General features: G+C 34.6%; 1 protein-coding gene across 6 annotated transcripts; it reads right to left on the bottom strand.

Annotated features, from left to right (window-relative positions):
* Positions 1–2443: 2443 nt before the first annotated feature.
* On the bottom strand, positions 2444–20967 carry LOC103490006 (uncharacterized). 6 transcript variants are annotated; one of them, XM_008449368.3, is made up of 12 exons: positions 20475–20967; positions 11100–11326; positions 8597–8664; positions 8272–8343; positions 7729–8078; positions 7417–7485; positions 6895–6983; positions 4101–6254; positions 3936–4013; positions 3667–3778; positions 3050–3100; positions 2444–2954 (listed from the first exon to the last, which is right to left on the bottom strand). In XM_008449368.3, exons 1-12 carry the CDS (start codon positions 20838–20840, stop codon positions 2904–2906), a joined length of 3687 nt encoding a protein of 1228 aa, XP_008447590.2. In that variant the 5' UTR covers positions 20841–20967; the 3' UTR covers positions 2444–2903. The 6 variants fall into 6 exon arrangements, with proteins under 6 accessions (XP_008447590.2, XP_050939806.1, XP_050939805.1 ...); XM_051083849.1 differs by lacking the exon at positions 2444–2954 and having other exon boundaries at positions 3050–3201; positions 7729–7919; positions 8049–8078; XM_051083848.1 differs by lacking the exon at positions 2444–2954 and having other exon boundaries at positions 3050–3201.
* Positions 20968–25150: the final 4183 nt, after the last annotated feature.

Raw genomic sequence — 25150 nt, forward strand, 5'->3', positions numbered from 1 at the left:
TTTCGGACATGCAATTTTCAATGGTTTTTCACTCTATATTCAGCTTTCAAGCATTATGAAAAGAACTCTTTTTATATTTTCTTAAAAAAGAAATTGGGCTTTTGTTTTTAGGTGAAAAATTGTTTTTCATAATAATTTATTTCTAACTCTCAAAATTATTCCACAATTTCCATCCCTTTCTTTCTCTCGGTTCCTTCTTCCATTAGGTTCCACAACTCGACTTTAAGTCTGGAAGATAGTAGGTCAACTCTAGTGGTTTTTCAGTTCATGATCAAGTGGAGTATTGTGCATTTATGGTAGCTAAGAAGGTATATATTTGATAAACCCCAATTTCTAATTAATTTAGGGTTTAGGGTTTTGCATGCTAATCTTAGCAATTATGATAGAATTTTGATATGTTTTCTACTTCGCATGTCTAATTTCCATCACTTTATGTAGGGGTGTTTGGTGAGCACTTTTTATTCTTTGTTATGTTGGATAGTTTTCAATCTTAACTCTATTTCTATATCTTTAATAATCATGCTTTTTGACGTTCCTCTATTTTTTCGATAATCTTGATTATCAAAGACCTTATAAATTCTTATATTTATGTATGTTTTAAATATGTTTCTAGATTTTTGAAAGCATTTTTATAATTGAACTTTGAATATCTTTTATAATTGTAACACTAATGTGGTTAGATTTGACATGGATATGATTTTGAGTTTTGTCATTGATGGAGACAACTTGGAGCTTGCAAAATGCAAACTACGATATAAGTTTTTATTTGAGTTTTGAGGTTTCTCTTATTATTTATTTTACGATATAAGTTTTGTTATTTATATTGAATTATTTAAAAGATTTGTAGCATGAGTTCGGAAGTTATTTGTAGAATCTATTGTCTCAAAAGACATATCGAGCATGTGATGAACGAATATATATTTTTTGGTGTCATTATTCTTTTACCTACGTTTTATTATTTGTTATTTTATGGTTAATACGTATTTGACGCTAGTTGTAAGGTGAGAGTTTTAAGATATACTTAAGTTTATTTGGAATATATTGAAATTATTAAGGTAAATATAATATAAATAATTGATACTTTTAACCTATTATATTTAATTTAATTTAAAAGAATTGTAGACATTTGATTGAAAATTAATAATAATAATAATAATAATAATAATAATAATAAAGTATGACGTTTTAAAAGATATAATTTTCCACCTCTTATTTTACTTGTTTTAGTTTTAGTTTCAAAACTTTTGCATGCATTTCTATCCCAAAATTTAACCTAATATGTCAAAATTTCCACAAATATAAATATGATACGTTTCTATCAATTTCTATCGGTATTTGTAATTATTGATACAAGCTATCAATGTATACCATTATCTTTATCTATTTGTCTTCTCATTAATATAATATACAATTTTGATATACATTATTTTCTTCATTTACAATAATTTCTCTCACTACTCAATTGTGCCCACCCTCGACCTTCCTCAACTAGATATAAATATCTTATAAAAGTAACATCGTTTGTTGAATTTTAAGCAACTCCATGAACGAAAAATATATAGGCTGCTACTAATATGTAACCAATTTTCTTTATTATAACTATTGGCAGGTCCTGGATTTGGATAGATCAACACCCATAAATAAAATCATAAATATGAAAATACAATAATATATACCATGTTCACAATTTCTGAAAAAAAAAATCTAAAAAAATGATAATTTATTGTTTTCAAAAATGGACTAATTCGGATGTTGATTTTTAAATCAGTTTAAAAAAACAAGTATACTAAACACGTATTAGTTACTTTTTTTTAGTTCTTGTTTAAAATAAAAATGAATCACGAATCAAACAGATCTCTTTATTTTAAATACTAATTTCATAGTACAGTATGATGAGATCTTTAAAAATCAATCCTGATAACTATGATTTAAATGCAAAAAATGCTCTAAAATCAAATATGAAAAAAGAAAGAGAGAGAATCCAATCCAAATAGAGCATCCTTAAAATCATGAGGGCAATTAAATCCAACCGCAAGAGTACTCATAGTAAGAGTATAATCTTGTTTCATTGTGCCATTTTAACTAAAAATCGTTATATTTTAATTGCACTGAAGTCCAATTTCTCCCAAGATGTGTTTGAATTGGTTTTTGAAGTGTTTAAATAAAATACCTACGATAAATACTTATAAAAGGGGTAAATATATGATAGTGTTATCTAGTTGTCAAATGTCACATTTACATTCCCACCACAATTTGAACATGTTTCAAGTTTCAACTGTCTAATGTTAACCAATTTAGAAAATTTCTTACTATTAAAATAAAATTCATTTAGATTGATAGTAGTTGATCAAGAATTCATCTCTTTCCAAGCATTTTGTTCTGATTTTAAATGAGATACAAATACATATTACTATAATGGGTAATAATTTCACCAATTCAAACATTGTTGAAGAGAAGAAACTTTTCATTGATTCACACTATAAAATCCCCTTTCATGATTGCCACAAATACAATCAATGACATTAGCACATATTCACAGTTATAGGGGAACATATTTTTACACCTTCAAAATTTGTACAACCTATAAAATATAGATTATATCCAAACTTCAAAATAAGCCTCGCAAAGTCTATACAGGAAGAGGTCAGGCTAAACTAAAATAAAAGTCCAACCTCTCTACTTAGCTAAACAAATGAAATCGGCATTTTAAAAGAGAGGGAGAGATCAAAAAAAATGTACACCTTCCCATGCTATTGGGTAGCAAGAAATTGACTAATTTTCTATACACGGGAATTCATGGATACAGTTCTTGCATCCACCTCGACCTTTTAATAACCTACCTCAAGTTGAAAATGCTTGTCTTAAGGACGCTTTGATGGCTCGAACGAGAGGCACATCTAGTCTTAATCTTTTGCATAAGTTTGTACAAAATCTCTAATCCTTTCCTTTATATGCTGCAACAATATAATACATATTAAGAAAACGACGAAATAGAATGCACACAACAAAGCAAGAAGGTAATGTAGATTAGAAAGTTAATGTTAATCACCTTCAGCTCTTCGTGGAGAACAATGAATATTTTTTTCAATCTCTTGTGCCTCTGCAAATTAATCTTAGTTTGAGTGACTTCATTATGAATTTGTATACAACAAGGGGAGAAAATTGATGTATACAGATCAAGGCATACAAAAATATTCGTGCCTACATCAAGACAAGCCATGTGAGCCATCTAATCCAGATTCAAATAACCTGAGCATACGAGGTTATCCAAATCAACAGAGATGGTGAAAATAATGCCTATACCAATTCCGTCAACCATGCCTTGCTGCCACTGAATTTATGGTCAACCTTAATCCTATACAATCCCAAACCTTTTACTTTCAATCACAAGTTCATTCTTTCCCCTGCCCCCTCTAGAATACCAATTTTCAATATGAACCAAAAAGATCACACAAACCTAAAAACTACAACGAGCACTAGCTGACTGAAATATCAGAATTCAGAGCTTTGCCACAGATTAAACATTGGGATTTTGTGCAAGGGAAATTACTAATGTCAATTTAAGACACAATGTCCCAAAGTTGGAGACACATGTACTGGAACGTGAGAAACTACTAATACTATTAAGTGCAAACTTAGCAAAGATACTAGGAGAGGTGAACCTACCGTTGAACATAGCCGATAGGATTCTTTTAACTGTCCTAAGACATTAAAGTATTTCTCCGAATCTTGTCCTCTAGCAGAATCAAGTTCCTTTCCGAGTTTGCAGAACTCAGTCCTGCAAATACGAATGTATGCTAGAAAACTTAATAATGTTTTCTTTACAGGAACCACATGCCAGAAAACATAAATAAATCATCAAACTAGTTTAATCATTATAACTGGACATTAAGACAGCCAGATTGCAACATGTGTGAGAATGGAAGCATTATTACCTGTAGCTTTCTAGGATTTTGTTCAAAGATAGGTACGATTCATATTTATCGTGATACTCCTGTACATATTCCTTGTACCTAATAATAGACATACTTTTTCATCAGTTATCACAGACAAAAATGACAAAAGTAAAAGAACTTCAATGAGTTATAGATGAAACTTACTGAGAAAAATCCTTGATTGCTCCCTTCAACTCTGGTTCGTCCTTTTCATACTTGGAATATGAACAACTATTTTCATCTGAAGAGGAATCTCGTCTCTTTGGATCGCTATTTTCATGCTCAGCTGATATTGGGTTCTTAAGTCCATCTGTAACTTCGGTTATTGGATTAGGTGCTTGTCTTTTACTTCCTTTTTTTGAGGGAAGCTGTTCTCTTTTTGTATCATTCAGCTGGGAAATGCCAACAGAAGCTTTTCTGTTGCTTTCCACATAGCCTTCTGGACCATTCCCTTGATTAGGTCTTACATTTCCATCAACTGACTTGTCGACTTCAGCATGATCTATTCTTGAATTATATTGTGAATGAGACAGCAGAGACCGGTTGTTAAGCCTGTTAGAATCTTCAACCATATGTTCTGAATTTTTCTTTTTATTTGAGCCTTCTGGATTGCTGGGAAACTTAGTACTCACATGGGGTGACGACCGCTTTCCATATTCTAAACTAGCCTTCAAATTAGATTTTCCTTTATTTAAATCTGAACCCCAGATATCTGTAGTGTTTTCTTTATTCTCCAACTGTTTCAACGAATTGTTTCTTTCAAATTTCTTTTTACCCCGTGCTTCCTCAGGGAAAGGCTCCCGAAGTTCACCTAACTCCAGGTCTGAAGGCTCTCTTTGTAGAATTCGACCTTTTCCATTAACAGGGGACCTGTTGGCACTAACTCTATTATTATTATCCCTTGGTGAATACCCCATCTGTGAGCTTGAAAATGTTTGGCCATCTTTGAATTTACCAACTATTTCACCAGGTTTACTCTGATGGGAGTCAAAGGGTTGTATATGTTTGTCCCCTGGCCCACCTGATCTAGAATTTTTTGACACCTTTTTCTCCTTTGTCCCTTCATTATCAGCATTTCCATAAAATGTATCTTTGAACACATGAAAATTTTCATTAGCATGGCCACTCTTTTCGATGTGTTTAGTGCCACGCCCAATATCACCATGCTTGTCGGCTCTGGTAGCTGTATCTACAGCCCTCACTCCTCCACTTTGGTCATGAGGCCTCCAACCTGCTTGTGGAACATCTGAACTATTTTTTTCTGATACTGTTTCTTTGTTTCCCTTTTTCGGTCTAAAATCAGAATTGCCTTTAATTTCCCCTTTATTAGTAACTTGACTTGTAAGATTTCTGACAGAATCTCTATTGAGTTTACTAGGAGATAAATTGCGAGGACTCTGTAATTGGACTCCCCAATTACCAGAAACTGGTTGTTGGGCTAAGCTTTCAGATTTTAATCTCTTGGTATGATCAGCTTTCTCTTCTAAGCACTCCAGATCAGAACTCCTTTTAGATTTGCCTTTAGATATCCGACCTGTGCTGTCAGATTGTTCATGCCTGGCACTGTCTGCAACATTATTTTCCCTATCCTCGAACAAACTTCCAATAAAATTTTGGCGCTCTTGGAATTCATCAGGGTATGGTGAAAAGGATCTTGGTTCTTCCACGGGTCTTCCAACTTCTTCAGTAGGAAGTAAACTACGACCATCAACTTTAGCATCTGGCTCATCATCAGAAGAATCTTTCTCAATATCAATTGCATCATATTCTTGTCCGTCTTCCTTCTCATCATCTATAATCTGCACAGGCCCACCATCTGGACTTTTCCAAGCAGCAGGGGATGTAGAGAAACCCTGCACAGAAGCTTGCAATTTATGCTTGGATTCTTTGTCATCATCACTGGTCATGATATCTACATCCTCATCAGAACCCTCCTGGCTATTGGAAGGCCCATCACTTTCGCTATCACTGCTACTCCCACTCCCACTACCCACAGGGCTTCGGCTTCTACTCCTACTATGATTCCCACTATCGCTTCCACTATCACTACTATCACTATCTGAATCACTGTCACTTTCGTTGTCAGAAGAACTAGCTGCCTGGCCTTCACTATTTTCAGAACCTTTTTTCTCAGCAAAAGGATCAGGCTGTTGGATACCATTTTTCTCCAAGAAATTTGATTCTTTGTTTGCTTGAGAGGTTTCTACCTTTTCCTCCAAATCAATGCCACATCCTGCTTCTAACTGCAATTCTGGAGCATTTATTTGATCAGGGAGGTCTTCATGTACAGAGGTTTGGTGATGACTGACCAAAGGAGAGCTGCAAAAGTACAAGACATGAATTAAATTCCTAGATGAAAATCAAGCAATCCATATATATCAAATACACCCAGTAACATGTAGAAATTTGAACCTACAATCTCGTGGAGGAGGTAGGAATGTCTTAACTATTGAACGTTATGTTCACATGAAGTTGTTTTTGTTTATTATAAACCCTTGCAGTAAAGCTTTCTGCCTACTATATGTTATGCTTTCTTTCATCATAAAGTTTAGTTTATTGATAATCAACAAAACCAAACTATAACTACAAGACAGTTGACGCATTTCTACTTCCTTTAAGAGGTTATAAGTTTGAATCGAACGTAATATTCTAAAAAAGAAAATGGGACCTTTGAGGTTGTGTTGAAGCATTTCTACTTCCTCTAAAGAGATTATAAGTTTGAATCCAGCATATACTGTAATATTCTCAGAAGTGAGACATTTAAGGCAGTCTTGAAGTATTTTTACTCCCTCTATGGGTTTATCCAGCATGTAATGTAATATTCTCAGAAAATGAGACAGTTGAGGCTGTCTGGCCAACAACTCAGAAATGGTAACAGGAACAAACAATCCAATTTAAGATTTTGCAAATAATCGTTCAAGTCAACCACATGAAATCAGCTTTTTGGATGTTGAAATACCTTTCACCTTCCGATGTAGGTTTTTTAGAGCCTTCCAACTCAACTCCTGATTTCAAACAATATCTCCCTGGAGCTTGGTAGGTTGCAATCTAATAGTCAAAATCACACAAGAATATAAGAACAATCAGAATTCGGAACTACAACAATATCTGAAGTTTTCAGGAGCGGTAAATTTATTATGAGTTCAAACAGTTCAATTCACACCTCTCATTTTCTCCTTGTTTCGAATTTCAATTGATAGTTCATTTGTAGGATCTTTTTAATTGATGTACTATTAAAGATAACATATGTAAGGAGTGTTAAGAGATTTTCTGAAATGGCTAAATAATATTCAGTTTGTAACTACAACCTTTCCACAATTATGAATAACAAGAAAGCTTTCTTATAGTTCCTATGGAAAGGTTTCTCTCTACCCCCAACGCCTGGCTGTTCTCTCTCTTATTTGTTTAATTCTACAATGTTTTTTTGATCTAGCTATATATCTATCTATCTATCTAATAATTTAAGATTTATGTAACTTACTTTTTTAATAATTGGCTCAATCTTTTTCACAGCATTTGGGATTTTATCGCCAACAGCTTTCTCCAAGGCCTACAAGAGAGAGGGAGAGGAATGAAAAGGAAGGAAGAGGAAGTAGCAGAAGAGTTAACGTTGAGAGGTAAGTAGAAAATAGCAAAACCTGTATGTTTTGAACAGAATTGATAAAAAAAGAGAAAAAAAACATACAATGAACAGAAAACTTCGAACATTTTTATATTAGCAATCAATACTTAAATTTAGATAGATGAACACTAACATCCGAAGTTCCTAACCGCAAAAGTTTTACTTGTGTACCTTCAAACTCATCCCCTTGGGATTCTCCAGAAGTAAATTATACAACATTCCTTGCAAGTCTGTTGGTTTAGCTCCACTATTCCCTTCCTGTCCTGGTGTTTCAAGTACTCCTTTTGGAGCTATGGTCAGGATTTCCTTCTCGTTGCTAGCAGCAGGATTAATCTTAGCAGGTACTCGAGGTCTAATATCTTCTGCAATAACATGGGTCTTATTGGTGTTTGCAGACCCAAATTGAGATACTGGACCACCGAATTGCTCAGGTGGCAATGGAATAGGTGAAGAAGATAGCCTATCCTTAGAAGCAGGTAAGGATGGCATACCAGGTTTATACGTAGATTTTGGAGGCCCAACTGCAATGACATCTTGCATCAGTACTCCACGACTAGGGTTAATTGACATTAATGTGCATCAGGAGCAATGGTATATGTCAGAGAGAAAACACTCGGGAGGGAGAAAAAAAATTTATCCCAAGAAATCACGGATAAAGCATAAAAACTTGCAAAAAGAAAATGAAAAACTCAATACATGTAAACAGACGATCACCTTGAGACAATTCATTTTTCTGCTTTTTAAAGGGAGGCTCTTTCTTATTCTTAAAATGCCTCCACGGATTAGCTGCAAGCGAGCAAGCAAGGAATTAGTACAGGCTTGATCAACATAGAAGGCTCAGTTTTTGCAGTACTACAATCATATAACAATAACAGCAACAACAACAAAAAAATATGTGGAAAAAAAAGAAAAACTGATTAAGGCAGGCTGATAAGACAACTTTACCAGACATGAGAATGAATCGATCTCCTATTCAGTCAATGATAAAATAATATAATCCATCTCCTACCCACTAAACAAATCCTTAAAAGATACATACCTTCGGCAGCAGCCAATTGCTTTATTTGATTCTTCATGGATGGATTCCCAGGTTCTAAGACGATAGCTCTGCAGCAAGAAACACAATATACGTGCATGGATGAGTAAAAGCTAAAGAGAGCAATAAATTTGCTCATGGATGGCTCTATAACAAAAACCAAAATCTCTCTATAGTTTAGAAGTTGCATACTCATAAAAGTATAAGGTTTTACAAACTCAGTGCAACATCTTAATCATCAAAGATTTAAAAGCTTTTTTCTCTCTGTATTTTGGTTTGACAGACAAATATTAGAATATGTTGATCGAAAATTATCACTAAACTTACAAATAAACTAAATTACAACTTAGAAGAACGGTGAAACATCCACAGCTCAGATAAAATGTTAATTTAAGATCATTCCGTACAGCCAAATAATGGACTAAGCTATAGTTCCATGTCAACATTTAATTAAATAAAAAAATACCTTTAAAGTCATCTGCAGTTGTGTTGTATTAGAAACAAGTACATTCTAAGCACTTTTTTTATAAGGAAATAATAGGTATATTTCATAAAAGACAAAAAGAGAACAACCTAAGGGCAACAGGTTGAGAAGATCCCTTGACAAAGCACTAGTAATGAAGAGTCTTCTAACTGTTAAAAATCATCATGTATATTCTGAGCACAGGTATGATTCTGTGTGCCAATTACTCGGTTGATTTAAATAATATCATGTATGTTCGGGTATATTCAGAACAAATTCTTTTAAATAATATCATGTGTATCTATATTATTAAACCACCAATTCACCCAAAAGCTTAAGTTGGTGGTTGAAGGAAAATTTAATTATATATCACCAAACACTCCCCAACACTCGTGGGCTTGAAATATTTGAAAGGCCTAACAAGTGGAAATCAATTTTAATCGGGGAGGAAACGATAATGCAGGGGCTTGAACACAAGACCTCCCTAAACCCTAAACCACAACTTCACCCAAAAGTTTAAGCGGGTGGTTGAAGCAAATTTAATTATATATCACCAACGTTTATAAATTAATTTATATTAAAAATGTCAGTACTCATGTATGATTCTGTGTGCAAATTACTCAATTGATTTTATTTTGTTTGTCTTAAGGAGGCTAAACATGGCAAATGTAAAACAGAAAGACAGCTTTTCTGTGAGATGCCATGCAAGTTTCTAGAGAACTGCACCACCAAGGCAGAATTTCATTGTTAGCAAGTACAGTAGGTATTGTTTAGTTTTTGAAAAACAACTTTCACTAAGAAAAAATGAAAGAATACAAGGAAATATAAAAAAAAACCATCATACCGGAACGCGCCAGCTACACGAAGTGCTCCATCTAAGTAAAATGTTATCAATAGAGTGATTGCAAAAAAGCTTCTAAACTGAAGCCCACAAGAAACGTGGAACCTCACTAAGAACCAAATCTCGTAAGGATCCTTGTCTCAACCTCTAAACACCCTATCATCCTCTCCCCCAAAAGATCCCAAATTACATCTCACACCCCAACAAACCACAAAAAAGCTCTCTCTGAAAGACGGATGGAGAAAGTAGGTATTGTTTAGTTAGCACACTAACATTTACCTCGACTCCCCAACTACACCCTCGGGGAAAAGGGCACCTCCTTCCCAAACAGACATGGTGAGCTTTCAAATCATTAATAATCATCTGGAGGTTGTAATTGCAAAAGAATTTCGTACCTAGAGATATCCACCCAGACATCGTATTTTTTACAAGATCGCAAAAGGAATTAAAACATAAGAGTTATCTTTGAAAGACCTCACATTCATTTCCTTCCAATCATGCCACAAAAGAGCTCAAAAAACATCCCAAGATTTTCGGCCCTTCCTGTCAAATTACAAGTATTTAGGCCTTCCATAATCCAATCATCTACCCTACTGGGCACCAAGTAGAGATGTAGAAAATGCTAAACAAGTAATTCCACATGCTATAAGCAAAGATACAATGGATGAAAAGGTGTTCAAGGTCCTCCTCGGTCCCCACCATCCAAACATAAACTGCATCTCAAAGGTGAGAGACCAATTCCCAAACTTCCTTTGAAGTCTATCATCCTTGTTAAGGCTCCTAAAGGCCAAAGATGTAATTTGATTTGCATCAAAATACAAAAGAAGAACAACCTCCTAAGTTCTTTGAGTGGTTTGGTGTCCCCAAAATGCAATAAGAAATCTCCTCCACCAACCTCCTAACTCGACCAATTTACATAACTCTAATAAACTTACTACGTAATTACGTATATGTTTAATGTTAGTGCTAATATTCCCAATGTATTTACATTGCATTTGTAAATTATTATAGTTCATTTAATGATTCAAAAACTGTCAAGTGTGAGAATTAAGATAAGCACATAAACTAGACCCACTTAGTTTTAAAAAATGCATGAAAGTCTAATAATATATAAATCAAAAAGGGAAAAATGCAGTTAGGGCACGTGTGCTAGTTGCCCAAAGTAGAGAAGCAAGAAACATCCTCAATACAGAATTGCATACCTACGAGACTTAGATTTACGTTCAGCTTCTTCAGACAACTTCTTAACATGGTTTGTAGTTGATTCATCCAAGACACGGTGCACGTTCAGTTTTCTCCAACAATTCCCTGATTCAATGAGTAAACCACTTCCATCTTCTCCGCTTTTGCGTTCTTCATATATTTCACAACTATCACCACGTTCCCGTGACCATGTGAACCTAAACTCTTTCCCACCAACATCAATGACCTGATGTCAAATTTGAGTTCAAGTATAACAATCTTAAATTCCCGAGACCTCATAAAATAGCTTCAAACATAGATGCAGAAATTAGATCTTAAGGTGCATGGATGGTTATAACATTGACTGTCAGGAAACATTGACATGATGAGAAATGAGAATATGTTAGATTCATGCACATATTATGACTTTAGCACAGTGGGGGGATGGCGAACAAGGGGCAGTTCCTCGAGACTTTTAGACCCTTCTTATCAATAAAAAGAAAATGCATGTGGTAAAAGTCGAGAAGTGGGAAGTACAATTCGGTCCCTAAACTTTGATTTGTAAGATTTAGTCCCTGTACTTTTGGTTTTGTAACAATTTAATCCCTGAAATTTAAAGTTTGCGATGAAATAGTACAGTCATTATCGTGAAAACTAGTGTTAATATTTAATAGAACTTTTTACAAGTTACATAGGTAAATCAATAAACTAATTAAAGATTCAATAACTTCATAAGCAACAAAGTCAAAATAATTAAATAATAAAAAACAACATTTACTTTTGATGGAACTTTAAATGTAGGGATTAAATTGTTACAAATTTGAAAGTACACAAACTAGATTGTTTTATGCTGAAGTACAAGGGCTAAATTGTCACAAAATTAAAAGTACAAGGACTAAAATCAATGTTTTTGAATCAAAGTACATCGTTACTCCATAAAAGTTTAGGTAGTAAACTTGACCTTTAACCTAATTTGGATTTGAATCTCCACAACTGGAGCATGAACAAGATCCAAGAACTATTTTTACATGTTTTTTAATCAATTTTTTTAAGGAAACACAGCTTTTCATTGATAAGATGTGATGTAAATAATGTAATAAAAATAGCTACTAAACAGTTTGTTTAACTGATTAGTTATCCAGCTGCCTAACTACTTGTAACTACCCCTTAGTAACTACTTGAAATTCATCCATAAACACCTACTCTCTCAGCAATTATGAGCAGAGAATTCTTTGATAAAAGATTACCAACTTTGATCTACACCAAAGTGGTATCAGAGCGGCACCGATCTTCGGACGGGTGGCCGGAGAGGAGGAATCCCTACCGGGGGGGACAACCGTGAGCAACAAGAGGTGGAAGAGATCGTCGCCCTCTCTCCAAGGACATCCATGGTGCGCTTGCTGGCCGTCGAAGACTGGGGAGATTTACACGAGAAATTTGATAGAATGATGGATAGTTTGGAAACATTGACTCGAAGAACGGATGGGTTACCGGCACCAGCGAGAATCAAAGCCAATGCGAACAATGACCGAAACGATGGAAACAGAGGAGGCCGACAAGCTCGAAGGAACTTTAGAAATTTGCCCAATCAAAGATATGATCAAAGAAGAAGGCCGATGGAAATTCCACTGCGGTATGCTGACGACAATTCTCAAGAAGAATATGAAGCTTGGCAAATGGGCAAGAATATGATTCCTCCGGCAGCGACGAACAAAGAAATATCTGGAATGACAATGGAGATTTTCGAATGAGACAAGCTTATAGAGGGCAAAAAGCACGAAGGGAAGTTCATCATGACTACAAGATGAAAATCGATCTTCCAGTTTATAACGGTAAGTGTGATATTGAATCTCTTTTGGATTGGATTAAAAGCACTGAAAATTTCTTCAATTACATGGACACACCTGATCAAAAGAAAGTACACCTGGTGGCTCTGAAACTACGAGGAGGAGCTTCAGCATGGTAGGACCAGCTAGAAATAAACAGACAAAAGTATGGCAAACCACCCATTCATTCGGGAAGATGAAAAAACTTTTGAAGGCATGTTTTCTACCTCCAAATTATGAACAAACACTATATAACCAGTATCAAAATTGCCTCCAAGGAAGTCGAACAGTAGCAGAGTTTATCGAAGAGTTCCATAGATTAAATGCAAGAACCAATTTGAGTGAGAATGAGCAACATCAGATTGCAAGATTCATTGGTGGTCTACGATTTGATATAAGGAAAAAGGTAAAGTTGCAACCGTTCCGTTTTCTATCTGAAGCTATTTCCCTTGCAGAAACTGTAGAAGAAATGATAGTTGCATGATTGAAGAGTACTAGTAGAAAGAACACATTGGAAACAAGCTTCCCCAAGAAACAGACTTACAGCAATATAATAAGTGAACAGCCATCAACATCAGTTGCAGGTAAAAGTAAAGATGTTGAAACTCAGGATGCAGCTAAGAAAAAGGATAATTCAAGCAAGGGAAAGGTTCAGAATAATTAAAATCGACCATCATTAGGCAAGTGCTTTAGGTGTGCCCACTCTGGTCATCTATCTAACACTTGTCCTCAGCGAAAAACAATAGCCTTGGCTAATGAAGAATATGATTCAGCAAGCGATGACAGTAAAGCATTAGAAGAAGAAACCGAATTGATCGAAGCTGATGATGGTGATAGGATATCTTGTGTCATACAAAGAGTCCTAATTGCCCCAAAGGAAGAAACCAATCCTCAACGCCACTACCTGTTTAAAACCAGATGCACGATTAACGGGAAGGTGTATGACGTGATTATTGACAGCAAAGTAGTGAAAATTTTGTAGCAAAAAAGCTAGTAACGATCCTGAACCTAAAGGCAGAAACATCCAAACCCCTACAAGATTGGCTGGGTGAAAAATGGTGGAGAAACTTTAGTGAGTGAGATTTGCACCATTCCACTTTCCATTGGAAGTCAGATATAAAGACCAGATTGTTTGCGATGTAATAGATATGGATGTCTATCATTTGCTCCTAGGATGGTCATGGCAACACGACACTCAAACCTTACACAAGGGGAGAGAAAACACCTACGAGTTTTATTGGATGGGGAAGAAGATAGTTCTACTTCGATTATCAAAAAATAATGAGGGAGCAAAGCATAACAAGATTAAGGGGTAGCTATTCACCACTGTCAGTGGAAAGAAATTGATTAGGGAAAGAGAAAGAGACATCCTAGGGCTGGTTATTGTTGACAAGACCATCAGAGAACAACCTGAAATCCTGGAACCTAAACTACAACAATTCCTTGCCGAATTTCCCCACTTGAAAAAAGAACCACATGGGCTACCACCTCTACGAGATATTCAGCATCAAATAGACTTGATTCCAGGAGCATCCTTGCCAAATCTAGCTCATTACCGAATGAGTCCTCATGAATATCAGATCCTTCATGAGCACATTAAAGATCTGTTAAAGAAAGGACGCATTAAACCAAGCTTGAGTCCCTGTGCAGTGCCAGCTCTACTCACACCCAAGAAAGATGGAAGTTGGAGGATGTGTGTAGACAGTAGGGTTATTAATCGGATAACTGTAAAATACAGATTTCCTATTCCACGAATTGATGATCTTTTAGACCAATTGGGCAAAGCTACTATCTTTTCAAAGATTGATTTAAGAAGTGGCTACCACCAGATACATATTAAACCTGGGGACAAAGACAACATTAAAAACTAATGAGGGCTTGTTTGAATGGATGGTCATGCCCTTTGGATAATCCAAAGCATCCAGCACTTTTATGAGATTGATGAATCAAGTGCTCCATCCTTTCCTCAACAAATTCATAGTAGTCTAGTTCGATAATATACTTGTATACAGCAATGGAAAGGTTGAACATATGTTACGTCTCAGAAAACTGTTTCAAGTACTGACCGAAAGAGAGCTATACATTAACCAAAAGAAATGTGTTTTTCTAAATGAAGAGATTTCTTTTCTTGGGTTTATTATCAAACAAGGAAAGATCAGCATGGAACCTAAGAAAACTGAAGCCATCCAACAAGAAAACTGAAGCCATCCAAACTTGGCCAACCCCAGCCTCTATCAAAGAAATACAAGCCTTTCTTGGATTGGCTTCATTCTACATGAAGTTTATAAAAAATTTTAGTTCTATTGTTGCACCACTTACCAATTGCTTAAAGGGAAACTTTAAGTGGACTATTCAGCAACAAGAGAGCTTCAATGACATCAAGAAGAGACTAACTTCTAGCCCTAGAAAGGCCACCCAGTTGAATATTTTAGTGAAAAGCTCAGCCTACCAAGACAGTCATGGAGCACATACGAGCATGAATTATATGCTCTTATTCAAGCATTAAAACAATGGGAACATTACCTACTGTCTAAAGAATTTATCCTCCTAACCAATCACTTCTCACTAAAATATCTTCACTCTTAAAAGAACATCAGCAGGATGTACACACGATGGATTTCCTTCCTACAAAGATTTGATTTTGTCATCAAACATCAAGTTGGAAAGGAAAACAAAGTGGCCGACGCCCTTAGCAGGAAGAGTTCCCTTCTTACGCTGCTATCTTCAAAAATTACAGCCTTTAAGTACCTCCCCAATCTTTATAAAGAAGATGTTGATTTTGTAGATACTTGGTACAAATGCAATAACTATTTAAAGGCTGATGATTACCATATTGTGTAGGGATTTCTCTTTAAAGGGGAACAACTATGCATACCGCATACCTCCCTACAAGAAGCCTTACTTAAAGAAGCTCATTTGGGAGGTCTATCCAGGCACTTTGGCCAGGATAAAACATTTGATATGCTGTCTAAAGATACTACTGCCACAGCTAAGAAAGGATTCCAATAATTTTGTGAGAAGGTGTTCCATTTGTCAAAGAGCCAAGGGATCAAGCACTAATGCCGGACTATACTGTCCATTACCTATTCCAAAATCCATCTGGGAAGATCTTTTCATTAACTTTGTGCTTGGCCTCCCTAAGACTCAAAGAAACTATGACTCTGTAATGGTCGTAGTAGACCGATTCAGTAAAATGACCCATTTTGTTGCTTGTAAAGAGACGAACGATGCTATATATATTGCTAATCTCTTCTTTAAAGAGATAGTACGGCTACAAAGGATACCTAAAACAATCGTCTCTAACATAGATATGAAATTTCTACGTCATTTCTAGAGAACCCTATGGAGAAAGTTTGATACTACACTCAAATATAGCACTACAGCACATCCTCAAACAGACGGTCAAACAAAGGTGACAAACAAAACACTAGATAATCTCATACGATGCCTCAGTGGATCTAAGCCTAAACAATGGGATTTATCAATAGCACAAGCAAAGTTCGCATTCAGTAATATGAGAAAACGGTCCACAAGCAAATGCCCCTTCGAAATAGTCTATACTAAACAACCAAGGTTAACCTTTGACCTTGCTTCTCTCTCAACAACAGTGGACATTAATCAAGAAGCTAAAAGCATGATAGAAAAACTTGAACAACTACACAGGAAGTTCATGAGCATCTCATACAAACCACGGATTCCTATAAAAAGGCAGCTGATATGAAAAGAAGGCAAGCTAAATTTGCCAAGGGAGATTTAGTAATGCGGCACCTAAGGAAGAGCAAATTCCCATCTGATACTTATAGCAAATTGGACATATTGGCTCAATGGGAATCCTAGAAAAATACGGAGAGAACGCTTTTAAAGTGGAGCTCCCACCAGATATGAACATATACCCAATGTTCAACGTTGCCAATTTAAAGCCATACTATGCACCGGATGAGTTCAAACTTGCACACTAGTGGACTCCGGAGCAAGTCTATTCTAAAAAGGGTGGAATGATGTAAGTAATGTAATAAGAATAGCTACTAACCAGTCTGTTGATAAGTTGTTAAAAGACTGTTAAAAGCCAACTAATCAGCTATAACTACTTAGTTATCCAGCTGCCTAACTACTTGTAACTATCCTTTAGTAACTACTTGAAATTCATCAATAAATAATACTCTCTCAGCAATTATGAGCAGAGAATTCTTTGATAAAAGATTACCAACTTTGATCTACACCAAGATGAAAAGAGACTCTCACTCAAAATAAAAAGGAACAAAACTTTTCAATGTTTATGGTATGTTTGGGGTGGGGTTTTAGGGGAAAAGGGTTAGGAAATTGGACCAAACCGTGTTTGGCCAAAGGGTTATGATAAATAGGGAATAGGGTTATCCTAATCCCCAAATAACCCTATTTTCTCCTCTCTTTTCCTTTCTCACAACCCTACATTACCCTACCCAAATAACCCAATCCAAATTCTATTATTGTTTTTTAAGTTACTACAATCATAACTCTTCCCCCAAACACATATTATTATAACACAACTATCATAATCCCTCCTCCAAACACATATTATCATAACACTACGTTTTACATTCCTTCCCCCAAACACATATTACCATAACACTACCAATAATAATCTTTCCCCCAAACACATATTATCATAACACTAGGATTTTCATAATCCTAGGATATAATCCTTTTCCCCCATAACTCTTTCCCTCCCCCAAACGCACCCTTAGAGTTTATCAACTTTTCATCAATAAAATGAAAGGAGACTACATCTCAAAACACAAATTTCATTGTTTTTTTATCATAATTTGTCATTTTGTATTCCTTTCTTTAAACTGCTCAAGGTTAGGAGAGCCTTAAAATGATTTCCTCAATTTTGGTAAGGGATCAGACTTCCTCCTAGAAGATTTTCCAAAACAGATGCAAAAAGGGAAGCCTAGTAAGTCTTCTCAAAAGAGAGATTCTTTGACAATACAAATTAATTGATAAAATGAAAATAGGATTGCACTTTGCACATAAGGTGCAGAACGCGCATCTACACACAATGGTGAATCGAGATATCAAGTTAAAAGGGTAGATCTTAGAGGGCTTAACAAAATAACCAAAACCCAGCATATGCAATCAAAACAAGACCTTACAATTTTTCTATTTCATCTACAAGCCTTGCCATAGGCCCTAGCTATCCTAATAGGTCCATCCATTATGTTTTATTGAAGTGACAAAAAGAAATCATGATGAACATGGAGCAACCTCATATTCCCAAATTTAGGAAGGACTGGAATATCAGTTGTCCAATGGAGATTCCTAGCTTCCATAAGGATTGGAAAGATGCAATGCTCTTAATACTCAAAACTCAAGCGTTCAAGACTCCACAAGCAATTCATTTGAAAGTCTGAAACCATGAATTGACACCTAATTCTCACTAGAACCTTGGAACACTACCATGAGTTCACTTTTGATGGCATTCCATCAATTTTTAAGAATTCAAATGGTAAAGCCATTTAGACCCAACACATATTTCTTCACCACTCTTTTGTAATTGTAATCTTTAGAACCTTCTCTTCATCAAAAAGATCTTTCCTTCTTTATCTATCCCAATCGAGAACCATCAGTAAAAATCAACCTCCCTCTTTCTTGGTGTGGAGATTTTGGAAGAATATAGAAAAAATAGCTTTTTAGGTTTTCCTAAATCCGACTACTTTCAACTTGTTCATATGACACCTAGTATTTGGTCACCCACAAATTATGGAGTGCTCGATTAAAAGAACCACTGATGGAAGGGAAATTCCGGGTTTTTAACCGTTATATATAACTGTAGAAAGCCTGTCCACCCCTCTGTATGTTTTCCTACTTGAATCACAAGAGGACACTTACTCTTCCCCCTTGGTATCATGCTTTAATATTTCAGGGATATTAGCCATCCTAGAAGAATACAAGAGCAAATAAAAAACAAGCCCACCAAAAGAGAAAAGATTACCTCTAAAAAAAAGACTCCAACTATACAAAAAAGACCCGAAAGAGTAATTAGAAAAGTCTTCAAAACCGAAGCCCAAGGAGATACACGATATCTAACAAGGGACCAAACCACAAAAGCAATAAATCAACATTTAGGTTTGCTAAGAACAATCCCAAAGAAACCTGATGCCAAGAACTTGTTTTTCCGCTCCCTCTGCAGAACCAAAAGAACAAGACACACCCTGGCCATCCATAAGAAGTGCCCCTTCTCATGAGAAGGTGGATGGATGAGGAAATCCCTGAATATATCACTAGAAACCCTATGCCAAGCACATGAGACCCAAATGTCTTAAGAAAAACAAAAAGAAAAAAGAAAAATCACTCACAGCTCTTGCAAATTCAGAACACCAAAAAATATGATCCAAGTCGAGCAATAGGAAATTTCATTAGGTCCTTGAGATAGCAACTTAATCAAGATATTACTCACTTCCTACTAAAATTTATTCCAAATACATCATAAGTTGCATATTCTTTATAGCCATGTTGTGCACAGTGTATGACTAAAACCAAGGCCTCATCAGTAGCAGGTGGCAGCACTTCCTTGAATCATTAAATTATGATGTCTACCATACTGAGAAAGATAAATAGGCTCAAATTTTACACTATAAGTGCAGCAAGTATGATCAAGTGTAGATCACCAGCTTGAAAAGGTTTTAATGGTCAAATACATCAAAATACTCACTACTAAAATTTACTCCAAATACATCATAAGTTGCATATTCTTTATAACCATGTTGTGCACAGTGTATGACTAAAACCAAAGCCTCATCAGTGGCGGGTAACAGCACTTCCTTGAATCATTAAACTATGATGTCTACCATACTGAGAAAGATAAATAGGCTCAAATTTTACGCTATAAGTGCACAAGTATAATCAAGTGCAGATCACCAGCTTGAAAAGGTTTTAATGGCCATGCCCTAATATTCAGATGGGGTATGAACTCCAGAATACCCTTCTACAAAACCATATATGTATCAACGACACACAAAGCACTGATGATATGATCCAATTATAGTATTCCTAACAATAATTGTCAAACAAATACTTATTTACATGGTTTTCCATGTTTCTACTCAATTGGGTAATCTAATCCTTGACTTTACAATATTCATATTCACTAATTCAGCAAACAGGTAACTTGTACCCAATAAAAACGTAGACACAAATTTCTCATTGAAAAAAGGCAGACACAATAATGTAACAAAAGTATAAACAATTACGCAAAACTCAAATTGATGAAAAATTCCACTAAATAAGGACCATAAAGACCAAAATATATGAAACGAAGTAGCAGTTGCGCAAAGCGCTTCCACAAAGCAAATAAAATCCATCAACTTAGTGTCAAAGTAATTGCCCCCAATGAAACCCAATAAATAGTGAACAAAAGCATAATCTGTACAATCTAGTTGTAAAAATATCCGACAGCATAGTTGAAGTACGTAATAGAAGTTCAAAGAATCTAAACAATCCCACACTCGCAAATTACAGAAAAGCATAAAAGTCTTCATTATCACATGATGTGGATGACTAACTAAAGAACAAGTATTATAGAAAACTTACATTACCACTAGAATTATTGGCGATGGCATCAAACTTAATCCTCGGAGTCCCGCCTTGCGCCTCAACCCGCTTGATCTCATCGATCAAATCCGGAGCCAACCGAATTATCATACCAAAAGCCAAGGGGTTGTTACCAGTAACGAGACTGAAATTCTCCTCGGTCGATTGAGAGGCTTCGGATGTGGTTGCGGTGGTGGTTCGATTCCGAGGATTGGAGGCAGAACCAGCGGCACCACCGCCAAGAGAGAGACGGCCGGAGGGGCGGTGAGATGGTGGTAGAGGAAAAGAGGAGTGGGGGCGCTTTCCTCCGTGTCCACGGCCGGCACCGCCGCCAGGTCGACCGAGCTTGGATGGGCCGCCGTACATTGTGATGGAAGAGAGAAGAAGACGACGGAAGGGGGTCGAACCAAGCTTAGGGACCTTCAGATGAAGAGAACACACAAGAACAATTCCAAGTGCCCTCTAATTTCCCAATTTGCGTTCCTTTTGGTCTTCCTACTTAATTTCAACGACTTATGGGGTCTCTTTTTGTAATTTCTCAAACTCCTAGGCCATCTTTCTGATTCATGTTTTATATACTTTTCTGGGCTATATGGCCCAATACCGCCCAAATATAAAGCCCAATATCATGCTTTAACCAGGGGTGAGTACATGATTGACTAAAAAATAGGATAGTTACAAATATAACAATTATATTCAAAATAATTAAGTATATAGCAACATTTTAAAAAAATTGCAAATATAGAAAAATTTGTCAAAATCTATCAATGATAGGAGTCTATTACCGATAGACCATGTAGCAAATGTTGGTCTATCACCGATAAATTTTGCTATATTTGCAATTTTTTTAAAATGTTGTTACATTAGTTAATAATTATTCTAACAATTGCTATCCATTCTAATTACCCCTAAAAAATTGGGTCGATCGAGGTTCTACTAAAGACCATTATTCGAAGATAAATAGAAGTTGATCAACATTGGTTTGGAAAATTTTCTAATCGACAACATTATTTTTTAAATTTTAAAGGATTAAACTTACTCAATCGTCGATTTGTACTCCTTTACAGTTGAAGTTGGTTTAAATATTTACAAAACAAAGTGCAGTCAATCCAGTCAAAGTTTGGTTAGAAAATTGATTTTGACTAACCAATGTACGTTTTTACTGTTAAGGGAGTATTAGAGATTCAATCTATTTTCAAAACTTATCTTCGTAAATGTCTAAATTTTTTAATATTTTTATATATAAGTTCGAATTGAATTTTCGAAACAAATATCCTTGTGATGGGTGAAGATAGTAAGATTGGAAAAATCTTCACATGTTGATGAATCATCCTTAGAATTGGAGAGAGAAGATGCATTTATTATATAGTATTCATTTATCATATTCCACCTATCAAGTAATTGGTCTTACTTGCGATTTTATGTTATTTTTAAATATACATTTGAACATTTTTTTGCAAACATTCTAATCAATATATGAAACACAATAATAAATATATTTGAAATATACTCAAATCCAATTGGTTTTGTTGGTTTTTTTATAAATATTGGAATAAATGATTATTGTTTATATTTTTTCATGAATGGATGTATCATGAATGGATGCATCATGAGTGGACGTATCACTTTATGAAAAGTATTATAGAAAAAAAAGACACGACTTTTCGAATGACCACAAATAAGTCTATAAATACAATCCTTTTCTATTTGTTTCCAATAATCATTTGCCTTCTTCCAAAAAGATTTTCTCTCAATTATCTACAATCTTCACGTTCGGTAGATCCACAAAAATTTGTTCGCTGATCTTCTAGACGGGGTGCTACTCTCAGAAGAAAAGTGATCTATTATATCCTGGGAGACAATTACTCTCAAAACTCAAGCACTAGGATGAGTGAATTTGTCTTAAGGACACAACGTGAATTCGTTGAGCTCATATCTATATACATATATGTTTTACTGTTTTATTGTGTTGATAATTTTCATAAAAATCTTAAGAAAAATTTACTCACCCCAGTGCTTGAGTTTTAAGAGTAACTGTCTCTCAGGATAGAACATATCACCTTTCTTCTAAGAATAGCACTCCGTCTAAAAGATCAGCGAACAAAACTAATTTGTGAATCTACCGAACGTGAAGATTGTGGATATTGGAGAGAAAATCTTTTTGGAAGAAGACAAATGATTATTGGAACCAAATAGAAAAAGACAATATTTATAGACTTACCTGAAGCTTGTCTATGGTCATTTGTTTATCAAACCTAGCCCTGGAGCTAATGTTGATGTTTTTTCAAATTTGTTTAAATCGAGCCCAGCTGAGGCCAAAACCTGTCTATCAAGTCCTTTGTTTATCAAACCTAGCCTTGGAGGTAAGGTTGAAGCCTGTTTATCAATTTCTTTAATTATCAAACCTAACCCTAGAGCTAAGGTTGATATTTTTTTTCCTTTCGACCCAAATACTTTATCTATTTCCTACCTTTAAATAATTTCAAGATGAACAAAGGGGCAAGTTGTAAATACTGTATTTTGTCATTTATTTTTTATTTACTTTTTATTTTATTTGTTTATTTATTTACTTTATTTTTATTTTATTTTATTAAAAAAAGTTGGATACGAATCTCACATCTCCTTACTATTTCCCTTTAAATCACCCAATTTTCTCTCCCACGGTTTTTTTCGTCTCCCTCTTCACTACTTTCCCCACCTTCTCCACCCTTAGAACACGATCTAAAAACAAGAGAGGATTTGTTTTTGGGTATGTTAGATTTTCTTTCTTTACTCTAAAATAGAGATTTTCTTGGAGGAGAATATGTTAGATCAATTGGAAGGCAAATTAGTCTTCAAAGGTAACTTTTTTTTCCTCTCTTTCCTTTCTTTTTTTTTTTCCTCTTTTCCTTTCAAGGTTTAGACCAATTGTTTTTATGGTGAATTTAATTTTGCAGGGTTTATACCAATTGAATTTATTGTTCTTTAAATTTAGCAGATTTAGGTCGGAAATTTGAGTTTACTCTGTCTTTGGGTTGCTTTAATGTGCTTTAATTTTGTTACTAATTGAATTTATTGTTGCTTTCAAATTCATTTAGGCTAATTTATTTCAATGTACTTCAAATTTGTTAGATTTAGGCTGGTTGAGTTATCTTTCATTTATTTTGTTAGGTTTAGGCCAATTGAATTTATTGTTACTCTCAAATGACCAATTAATTTCAATGTGCTTCAACTTTGTTAGATTTAGGCCATTGGAGTTTACTCTAGATCTATTTTACTATGATTTAAATTGGTTAGGTTTAAGTCAATTAATTTAAATTTGTTAATTTAGGTTCAATTTGATTGATGTTAATTTTTTGTTTACTGTTTATTAAATTCATTGATATTAATTACCTAAATTTGTGAATAACATATTAGTTTGTTAGATTTGATATTTAATTTATTTCACGCTTATTACAATTTGTATTTATTTTACCACATGTATATTATTTCCCAACATGTATTATTTTTAATATGTATTATTTTTCAACCTGTATTTTCCATATTTCACATTCTTTTGCTACTATTATTATTATTATTATTTATTTATTTATTAATTTCTATAATTGTAAAATGTATAAAAAATCATTTGTTTTTAGCCAGATGAGTATAAAAATTTGAGAAGAGAAAGAACTAATGTTTATTTATGGATTTTATGATTTAAACTTCATAAGTAGATGAAAATTCTCATTTTGAAAAATTAATCAATAAACTGTTTTTAAACAAAATATATCACTGATTTTATATTTTAAAATGAGACTGGACAGTGTTTTCATTGGAATTTATTAATTCTTAGATATATGAAATTTTCCATTAAACGCCTATGAAGGAGATCAAAACATCAAAGTTTGATATTTTAATACTCTTGAGACGAATAAAAATCATCTTTTGAAATCAAAATAAATTCTATTTTTCTAACGGCTCTCATCCCACCCATAATTATCAATTCATGCTAACTTTTTGAATTGAGAATCATGGGACATTTAAAAAAAGTCAAATAAAAACTTTGTTACATGAATCTCTCTAATTTAGTTTAAAAGATAAATTTTGATAACCATTTTTATGGGTATTGTAGGGTGCTAACACCTTTCCTACGCACAACTGACTCCCGAATCTAAATCTGAATTTACATAGACCAATATTTTGTCTGGTGACCAATCAGACCTTAATCTGGTTGGTGGCAACTCCGAACCTATTATTTATTAAAGATCAATTAATCGAGAACGTCGGTCACTTCGCATCGCGACAACATGTATTACTCATTAAGAATATTTAACCTTGACACTTATTGCCTGTCAAATAGAAGTTTTTCTTTGACACTTAAAAATTAACAATTGAGCTAATTCTTGACATGTTTTGCATGTCAAAGTTCTTTTTTTTCAAATGAAAAATTGTACAATTTAAAATACCCATATAATTATATTGCATCTGTTTTGAAGTTCAACAATGATACACGACCAATCATACAAAGTTGCTAAACCACACATATTAACTCAACAATTGAATCAATCCAAACTTTCCATCAAAGAACTAATATTTAACAAATTGCATATATCATTGAATCATACATACGATTGGTCATTACATACTTACAACAACCCAAACTTATATGTCTAGCTAACCTAACAAAACTCGGTTAACCATATACAGGCTGATTT

The sequence above is a fragment of the Cucumis melo genome, chromosome 4 (genome assembly GCF_025177605.1).
Source record: "Cucumis melo cultivar AY chromosome 4, USDA_Cmelo_AY_1.0, whole genome shotgun sequence".
Classification (NCBI taxonomy): Eukaryota; Viridiplantae; Streptophyta; class Magnoliopsida; order Cucurbitales; family Cucurbitaceae; genus Cucumis; species Cucumis melo.

What these genes read in the sequence shown, in the direction of transcription:
- LOC103490006 (XM_051083848.1), bottom strand. Translation starts at nt 20,840, where the DNA reads ATGTACGGCGGCCCATCCAAGCTCGGTCGACCTGGCGGCGGTGCCGGC. An exon ending in CGTAAATCTAAGTCTCGTAG is followed by an intron (nt 8,665 to 11,099) that starts GTATGCAATTCT and finishes TTCTTGCTGCAG; the next exon opens with AGCTATCGTCTTAGAACCTG. An exon ending in CCAAGGGGATGAGTTTGAAG is followed by an intron (nt 7,486 to 7,728) that starts GTACACAAGTAA and finishes TCTCTCTTGTAG; the next exon opens with GCCTTGGAGAAAGCTGTTGG.